A 9,545-nucleotide genomic window follows, 5' to 3' on the forward strand; every position below is an offset into this window, starting at 1 on the left:
TTGTTTTCTTGGTTTTTTTTAAAAAAAATTATAATTCTTTTCAATTTCATCATTCAATCTTAATTTTTATTTATTTTTATGTCAATTTTGATTCTTATTCTTTTGATTTTTTTCTTTTGCTAAATTAATTTTTCTTTTCAATTTCACCCTTCAATCAAATATAAAATTTATTTGGTATTTGAATTTTAATCTTTATCATTTTAATTGCTATTTTTTAAATCATTTTATATAATTAAAAAAATTTCAATTTCATCTTTTAATATTTGATTGATTAGAAATTGGACTTCATGATTTTTCCAAATCGAATACTTCATGATTTTAACTTGAAAAGTTAAAAAAGCTTTTAAAAATTTTTTCTCTATCGGGTTATTCCAATCTCATGATCTAGGCTACGAGTTTGGCGGGATATCTCGGGTTGGATCAGCCCTGATTATCGAGGTTATAAGTTTGTTATGCTAACTTGAGTTAACCAAGACTAGCTTTTTTTGTTCTTTTTTAACCCTTTTTGTTCTTTTGTATTTAATGGATTACGAATTGAGATACATCGTTTGTTTTTTTTTAGAGAAAATAAATTACTCTATTTCTCCTAATCACTTTTCTTTTTAAATTTGATTCATAATGTTTTTTTTCTCGTCTAATTGAATTAAAGCCAACTTATTTGATTCAGTCGGGTCAATAACTCAAGTTATATATTTCTTTTTAAAAAAACACGCTTACAATAGTTGAATGTTATTTTTTGTGCAAAAGAAAAATAGTTTAATCCTAATCACTTCTTTTTTAAATTTGATTTATAATATTTTTTTTAATTTAATTGAATTAAAACCAACTTATTTGATCCAGTCGGGTTAATAATTTATTTTTTTAAAAGAAAACACGCTTATAATAGTTGAATGTAATTTTTTGTGCAAAAGAAAAATTGGCTGATCTTGTGGCGAAGAGGCACCTCTTTCCAATATACATTAAAAATAAAATAAAATAATTGAATATATATATATATATATATATATATATATATATATAAAATTGCTGCCGTTATATTCTGTTGATGTTATTTTAAATTCCAACAGATTAGGTGGGGCAACGGATTCCACCATCGCCACTTTCATCAAAGCTCTACGATTTGATATGGCAAACAAGAAGACTCGAACAACAAAAACATGGTGAATTCAAATTGATATCCGTATCTTTCTATGTCCAATTGCAACAGTAGGCCAAGAAATGGGAAACCATTCAAGTCACTTCGTCTCCATCCAGATGCAAACAAGTCTTCCTGATCCTGCCTCTCGTCTCAATTAGGCGTTAGAAACTGAAGGCAAAAGATATCGAAAGTGTAAATGTATCATCAGGGAAAAAGCCAAGTTTAGGCACCATTACCATCTTCACATAAGAGAACTGAGAAGGTAGGAAAGCAAGAGGCCCAGATAAAATATTTACAAAATAATCAGCACAGCAAAAGGCAATCTACAACAGTTGGCAAAATCTACAAGGCCAAGGGCATGTTCCTACTTCTATGCTGGTGATCTCAAAACGCCTCCTTTACTCATCCTGTTCATAATCCGTGATGCATCATTTAATCTATTTTTTCTTTCATAAATGCTGGCAACAACAAGATGCAACTCTTTCTTGTTAATGTTAGGATCAGAATCCAGCCTCTCGAACAAGGCCTCAATCATCATAAAGTCTTTTCTTGCACCGTATAAACTCAGCATCTGGAAATGAACTTCATCTGGAAAAACACATTCTTCTTCCTGCATTTCTTTATATAAAGCATCCGCCTTCTCAAATTCATGCAACTTCCCGTAAGCATTCAGAACAAGAGCAATCACATTAGAATCAGGAAAGTATCCAGCTCCCCTCATCTTTTCAAACACCTCAATCACATTTGCAGGTTTTCTGTTCCTTGAAAAAAGATCAACCATGCATCCAAACACAGATATATCCTTCACCTCCCCAGCATCAAAAGCCTGACGAAAAACCCATGTGGCCTCTTCTATTCTACCAGCTCTGGCAAGAATTTTAATAGCAGTTTCCCTAGGGATACTGTCTGGGTGTTTGAGCTCGTGAAGCAGTCGCTTAGCATGAGCAACCAAACCTGAACGTTCATAAGCCACAATCATTGTCTGATAAAGGACTTGATCGATCTCAACCCCTGAACTTCTCAGCTTTTGAAACAACATTGCTGCCCTGTCCAATTTCCCTGCCTTACCCCAAATAGAAATGATTGTTGAGTATGTAATGGCATTTGGTTCAATTCCTCTATTCTGCATTTCCTGCATAAGATTTGTGGCCTTTTCATGCTCAAGTGATTTCCCATAAACCTTAATCATGGTATTATAAGTGACAACATTCTGCTCAATATCCTTCTTCTGCATCAACCTAAATAAATGAATAGCTTCACCAAAAAGCTCGGTCTCTCCATAAACTCTCAAGAGGGTATTATAACTAACAACATTTGGTTCAATTCCCATCTTTCTCATGCTCCAAAACAACCTATCCGCTTCCTTAGCCATATCAAGCTGCCCATAAACATCAATCATGACATTACACGTCGTGAGATCAAGCGGGCACTTGGCCTCATTCATCTCTGCAAAAACAGACAAGGCCTCAACAAACTTCTCATTCTCAACATAAACACTTAACAGTGTAGAATAACTAACTGTATCAGGCATAACCCCCACTTCCCTCATCTCCTTCATCAACAACTTTGCCTCTCTAAACAACTTAGCTTTTCCAAATACATTAATCATCGAATTATATGCAACTAAATCCGGCATGATCCCACTCCTTTTCAGCCTCATAAATATCGAAATAGCCTTAGAATAATCACACAACTTCCTTGAAAGCTCAATCAAATTACTATACAAAACAAGATCACCCGAAACACGGTCTTGTTCCATTTGTTGAAGCCAAAATAGGGAAGCATCAAACATGCCCGCTTTCCCAAAATGGGTTATCAAAGTGGAATACGTATATCTATCCGGTGCAAGAGCTCGGTTACGCATTTCGTCAAACAGGCCATGGGCATGGTCCCATTGCTTAGCCCTTAAAACATTACGCAGAACAACATTGTATGCAAACACAGATGGGGAATACCGTGCGATATCATTAATCCAATCAAGAAGGGCAAGGGATCTTTGCCAGTCAGATTCGCGAGAGATAACTGAAACCATGAATCGAATTGAGAGTTGCCTGTCTTTATAAGGCGATAATAAAGAGTATAGTTGTTGCTCGTTTTGGGTTTGGCTAATTGAGAGTAATAGCTCAGTCATATCTACACTGTGGTCTAAATAAACCGGTTCTTGTCTTTGTTTTCTACGGTAAGGTACTGTCGTTGTGTTTCTTGTCCAGATATCTTTTCTGGCTGCATACAGGAGGAGAGAGCGGGCTCTTCTTCTGGGTTTTCTTGAGATGGTGGTGTAAATATGGATCTTGATTAGGGGTAAAAGTGGGAGGAAGATGTTGGAAGATGGGAGGGGATCTAGTACTTGCATGGAAGTAGCAGGTAACGAGAGGGGAGACATTTGTGAGAGTTTTTTGATGCAGTGAAGGTGGTTTCGTTTCTGTTTATAGTTAAAGCAGTTGCAGTAAATTATACTTTACTCCTTCCATGTTGAATGTATTAAAAACTTAGTCCTTCAAGTTTGAGAATATATTTCCTAATTTGACTCGAGTTCACTTGTTTGAGAATATAATAATAGTTATTTTTTAAAATATTTTATATTTTAAAAGTTATTTTTAACATTAATATATCAAAATAATATAAAAATATATAAAAAAATTAATTTAAAATAAAAAATATCAATTTTTTTCAAAAATATTTTTAAAACTTAAAAACAAATAAATTCTAAATCTTTAATTTTAAAAAGAATTGAAGTTGCTAAAGGGTACTTTTAAAATTTAGAGAATAAAAAAGATGCAATTATATGTTAATTTGAATGGGACAATGACAAACAACACTATAAGAAAAATTTATTTATTTTCATGTTTTAAAAATATTTTTTAAAAAAATTTATTTGTATTTTTTATTTTAAATTTATTTTTCATATTTTATATTATGTTAATATTAAAAATAAATTTTAAAAAATAAAATATTATTATTTTAAAATATTTCCAATAAAAAAAATTGCTCCTTTTAATAATGGATCCAAAAGCACCCATTTCCTTGTACAGTACATTACTAATCAGAAAGAGCTTTTGCTCCAGACACCATCTGATTTTGATGAATTTTGGCTTTGGTTTCAGACTTGCAATGATTATGTGTCTTTCTCTTTAGGCCCCCCATTTAAACAATTAAAAAAATATATTAATAATTTATTGAACTTCTCATCTCAATTCTGATTAACATCCGTGTTACATAACACATGCTTTATTCATCGCCAGAAAATTTGAATAGAGATAATTATCAGTTGCTTCTGTTTTTTTATATATAAATAATTTCATGTCATGCATGAATCTACGAAGCACCTCTGATTACAGATATTGTATATGTTGAAAGTTTAATAATATCAACAACGAAGCAGAGAAAAGAATATTTAGCAGCACTGTTAGTGGCTTTCTGAGACGTTTTCCGGCAGAAGGGGAAGGGGAAGGGGAGGAGGGAACAGGAGCTGTGACATTCTCCATTGAGCAAACGTAACTGCATCTGCTAGGACGAGCTATTCTGTATACACCACTGCTGGCTAAAATGAACATGTCCTTCCTGTTATCCTGACCAAAAGAGAATATGAATCCCAGTGAAGGGAAAGAACTCCCTGCTGCCGTCGTGCATGGGATAGGAGTGTCATGGGCACAACTAACAGGAAGCTTAGTGCTTGTGAAGTTCCCGCTATCTTTCGGGTTCTCCGTTCCAGCCCATATTGCTCCAGCGTACAGATCTGAAAAAAGGTATCTGAAACCCACCATGGTTTGTCAGGAGGAGAAGAGGAAAGAGCTCATTAACTTGGATCAATCCCCATGTTCTGACTTTTATTCGCAGAAAGAGTTCCAGGGTGACTACAGATATGGCATAGATTATATATTAAGATTACAAGGAAGAGATGGTATAATCATCATCACCATCATTTTTATTCAATTGCTAATGCTATTGATTTGCAAGACGCCAAACGGAACGATAAGAAGCAGTTCAAGTTTAAGAAGTAATTCCAGATTCCAAATTGGTCAAACTAAAGTAATAAGAATCAAGCTTACTCACCTTCCATACATGCATGGATCAGTCATCGATCGATAGAAATAGCCTCCTGTAATTGATGCAGATCCTTCTTCATTGTTTACTTCTGAGTGGTTGTATCCCATTACAGGAAAAATTGGATTTATGGAACTCACAGATGTATTCCCCCCTGGAGCAGTTGGGGGATGGTACAGAAATTGACCCTCATAAACACGCCATCCGTAGTTACCACCCTTGGTGATGAGATCTACCTCTTCATATTGATCCTATAAGATTAAGACCCTTCTCCCTTCATTAGTAATCTCAGGAAAAAGAAAATGATATCAACAAAAAAAATGCAGGAAAGCTTGTAGTGTACGATTAGAAAAAATAAAGATGAAAGACAGCTTCCAGTAGGCAGCATTATCAACCATCAAAAATCTTATTTCAAACCTATTCTAACTGGGAGGAGGCCAGGCTAACCTGGCCAACATCTGCACAGAGAAAGTAGGAAGGCCTCTCTGCATCAAAAGAGCATCGCCAAGGATTTCTTAATCCTAGTGCCCAGATTTCAGGCTCCAATCCCTTGTCTTCAGAAAATGCATTATCTCCAGGGACAGAGTAATTTCCCCACAGGCCTAGGTCAGTGATCATTTGGCCACCTGAAAAGTTACAAAAAAAGAGGAGGTGATGCGATGGTAGATTAATAAGAAAAATATGGTGGAATGGCAACCAAGATATCAAAATGCAATGCATCTATGCGAAATGATTGCAGCAGTAAAGAGATGTACTGTCAGTAGCTCAGACAATTTTTCCATGGTCATATGATCAGAAACAAACATGAAGCAGAAAAAAGTATAATGTAAGAAACCAAATTTTTCATGGAAAGAGAAGTCACTTGCATCCACTAATGTTGAACAAGTTCAAACTGCATACAAGACAACAGATTGTTTTAAGAGCTGAACAAGTTGGGATCTCAAGTGTTTCCACAACTCTATTCTCATCTCCCCCTATCAGCTCAGAATTCCAAATGGATCATAAAGAGACATATCCCCTTGATGGACCATTAACATATCTCCATTCGGAAGCCTTAAATCCTTTTTCATAAAGGTTTTCACAAGAGCATGGAGTAGAAGATTTGTAACCAAGAAAGGACTGAAGATAAACCATGAATGGCAGTGCTGAGCTCTTCTAGTACGGTATTAAGTTTTTCTGGGGTTTCCAAAGTTTAAACAACTTCCTAACTCTAATCAACAAACCAGTGGATGAAGTATTTCCACTAACATAAAATTCAACCTGAAGCTCCCCCGTGTCCATGGGGAAACCTCCGTATGACAACTTTGTTCAACTTACCCCACTAGGAGAAAATCTCCAGCAACAAAAGCTAATATAAACTTAATTCTGTCAAGTTCCTGCACCCTTTCATCAGAAAAATATAGTTCTGACACCTGAACTGTACAAATCGTAAAAATTGATTGTTTGTTTGCACATTGAAAGAAATCAACCCATTTCTTTTCATTTGTATTTGGCATTATCACAAGTCAGCGTGTCCATTATCATTAGTCAATATACTAGCAGTTTAATACCTCTACGCCCTTGAACTGACAGTGCTTCTCATATTTCTTCGCAAGCATGTTTTTATTTTTCCACAAAAACAAATACTTTATGGTTATGAATACCAGATATAGAAAGATTTTTGAGTAGATTTTTCCTCACGTATCCAAAAAAGAGCCTATATTGTGTTGAAAACTATTTGGGGCTATAATCCCAATAATGAGCGTTTATACTTACTTGGAATGTTGTCTATGTCCAGCCTCATAATTTTTCCAAGCAATGATTTCTTGTTTTGTGAAAAATTGTAAGGATCACCAATACTTCCACCATCTCCCATCATAAAGTACAAATATCCATCTTCAGGTCCAAAAAGTATCTGACCACCATGATGGGCAGTAAATGGCAAGCCCATGGTAAATATTCTTCTGACTTCCTGTGGTTGCACACTCGTTGCCTGCAATTGAGGTCAAAATGATTATGTGAACTGTAGTAATTGATATCCAAGAGAGAGAGGGAAAAAAAAACCTTTCAGATCTTTACCAAGGAAAGTTGCGATGAGGTGCCATTTGCACTGAACTCTGCTATGATGCTGTAATACTGACAAGGTTGCGCTCCATTCTCAGACGGAAGCTTTGAAGGATCACATCCCATATCAGAGTTACATGAACATCTTCCTGAACATTCCGGCCATTTTACCTTATCACAGTTAAAAGAAGCAAAGAAACGTCCATTTTGTTGAAATTTTGGATGAAAAGCTATTCCCATCATCCCCAATGCAGTATCATAATATACTTCGTCGGTCAAATCAAGAAAAGGGTTTGATTCATCAATCCCTAGAGTTTCTCCTGATCCCTCAGCAGGAACCGTAGCCAACCAAATCTTACCCGGTTGGTTTGCTATGAAGACACGGTTTGAACCATCCGGATGAGCTACCATATTAAGGTAGGATCCGTTCGCAATCTTCTCAAGGCAGATACCACTAGGGAGACTTGGACTTTCAGAACTGTTTAGTGAAACTGGTCCACCATCGAAACATACCGAACCATCATCAGAAGCTCCTCCAAACTCATTACAGAAAGCACCCTTTGACTCCCATAATTCCGTCAGTTTGGAAGAAGAATTAACCACAGATCCACCTTTGTCTATTGCGAAAGGAGAATTTGATATGGATAAATTATGGCATTCATCCCAAACTCTTGAGCAAAAGTCTGTAGCAGCAAGTTGGGACTGGGATGAGTTTACAGAAACTGTGGAATTGCAAAGGACAGGAACTACTCGAGGAGCCGATACAATTCTATAAAGCTCAGCTGAAAACGGATCACATCTCTGCCAAAATCAATGATTCAAAGCATGAAAGGCAGTTCAAAGATGCTACATGTTTGGTTTTTATCTCAGGCCTCATATGACTAGAGCTTAAGAGATTAGTCAGCCTCGGGCTGACAATGACATGGGGTGTCAAGATAAGGGCAACTCTACGAGTTTCAAGAACAGATCAATGAATAAAAAAAATCCTGTACTTGGATATCTCTATACGATGCAGTTTTCAAACATTGTTAACTGACTAATTAATTGAAAGTCCGATAAGCTTGTAATACATTTAGTCAATCATTCTTTCATTCGACAAAAACAAAAATTAGGCACCAGCCAAGGTTTCTTCACGCATCAAGTGCGAAAAAAAGATGAGAACATAACAACTATCAGGTTGACAAACTTACTGAGCAGAGTGTTGATTTCAGAAAAGAAGCACAGCCATAACCAGAAACGTTCAATGATTTAAACTGTTTCTGCAATTCTACATCTTCAGTGGAGTTACAGCAAACGCTTCCACTGTATTGACAGAAAGCGAGAGGTGATTTCGGGATAAAGGGAGACCCTGATTCAGCAGAAGGAAAAGGTCCGAATCAAAGAATAGAATAAAAATAATCATTATCAAGCAAAATCATTGGAATTCAGAAGTAAACCAAAATGAAAAAAGAAAAAAGAAGAGTAAATAAGACACAAGAAACACTCACTTAAATCAGTGCACAACGGATATGAAGAACCATAACGAGTAAGAAGCAGCATGTTACAGAACAAGAAGATGATTGAAGGAATACCATCCATCTCTCAGATCATAGAGAGTAGAAAGAAAATCACATCACCAATGAGCAAACTCTGTCCTCTATTCTTTTGGATTTCAACATTACCAAGGAGTTGAAAAAACTATATACCAGCACTGTAGTCAAATATTGTAGACAATTGAACATCCAGATTCAGACAGAATAAATACTTAAAAACCCACGCAAAAGATTTCTGGTTATTAACAATTCTTTGAAGAACCTTCACACTCAATTATAAAACCAAGATATTTGTCTGGCTCAAGCAGACACTTAACAAAATCATGTTATTTTGTGCAGATATATAAGCTTGGTTGACTCTCAAAAACATTAACAAATCGTATTACAAGAAAGTATACATCAAGTTGAGCAGAAAAACAATAATATATAACAATTAAGAAGCAAGAACTCCATCTGTTAGCTTAAAATAATAACTCCAGACGCATGGAAAACTAAAAGGCCAAAATTGCAAAGGTCAAATTTAAACATGAATCAATACCCTATAAACTTACTTTGATTTTGAAATTAATATTCGTCTGAAGAATGTCAGCTGGATTCACCTATCAACTCTAGAAATATAAAGAGACAAAATTATTATTTTTGGTTTAATATTTATAAATGTCGTATATGTTACATGATAATTTTATTATATTTTATAATCGATCTATTAATATTTATTATGTGATTAATATATAGTTTGGATGATTTAATAAATTCAAATTGATTAATTGTTTTTTAGTCTTAATTGA

General features: G+C 35.1%; 2 protein-coding genes across 2 annotated transcripts; both read right to left on the minus strand.

Annotated features, from left to right (window-relative positions):
* Window positions 1-1,142: 1,142 nt before the first annotated feature.
* LOC133671007 (pentatricopeptide repeat-containing protein At5g39980, chloroplastic) lies at window positions 1,143-3,547 on the minus strand. The gene has a single exon (XM_062091624.1). The coding sequence runs from the start codon at window positions 3,519-3,521 to the stop codon at window positions 1,509-1,511; it is 2,013 nt and encodes a 670-aa protein (XP_061947608.1). The 5' UTR covers window positions 3,522-3,547; the 3' UTR covers window positions 1,143-1,508.
* Window positions 3,548-4,292: 745 nt separating this feature from the next.
* Window positions 4,293-9,076, minus strand: LOC133671050 (HIPL1 protein). The gene is made up of 7 exons (XM_062091671.1): window positions 8,713-9,076; window positions 8,416-8,573; window positions 7,241-8,026; window positions 6,938-7,154; window positions 5,630-5,808; window positions 5,192-5,433; window positions 4,293-4,888 (listed from the first exon to the last, which is right to left on the minus strand). The coding sequence occupies exons 1-7, from the start codon at window positions 8,801-8,803 to the stop codon at window positions 4,471-4,473; spliced, it is 2,091 nt and encodes a 696-aa protein (XP_061947655.1). The 5' UTR covers window positions 8,804-9,076; the 3' UTR covers window positions 4,293-4,470.
* Window positions 9,077-9,545: the final 469 nt, after the last annotated feature.

This window comes from Populus nigra, chromosome 13, assembly GCF_951802175.1.
Source record: "Populus nigra chromosome 13, ddPopNigr1.1, whole genome shotgun sequence".
NCBI classification, from domain to species: domain Eukaryota; kingdom Viridiplantae; phylum Streptophyta; class Magnoliopsida; order Malpighiales; family Salicaceae; genus Populus; species Populus nigra.

What these genes read in the sequence shown, in the direction of transcription:
- LOC133671007 (XM_062091624.1), bottom strand. Translation starts at nt 3,521, where the DNA reads ATGTCTCCCCTCTCGTTACCTGCTACTTCCATGCAAGTACTAGATCCC.
- LOC133671050 (XM_062091671.1), bottom strand. Translation starts at nt 8,803, where the DNA reads ATGGATGGTATTCCTTCAATCATCTTCTTGTTCTGTAACATGCTGCTT. An exon ending in TGAAATCAACACTCTGCTCA is followed by an intron (nt 8,027 to 8,415) that starts GTAAGTTTGTCA and finishes TGATTTTGGCAG; the next exon opens with AGATGTGATCCGTTTTCAGC. An exon ending in CCTCATCGCAACTTTCCTTG is followed by an intron (nt 7,155 to 7,240) that starts GTAAAGATCTGA and finishes CCTCAATTGCAG; the next exon opens with GCAACGAGTGTGCAACCACA.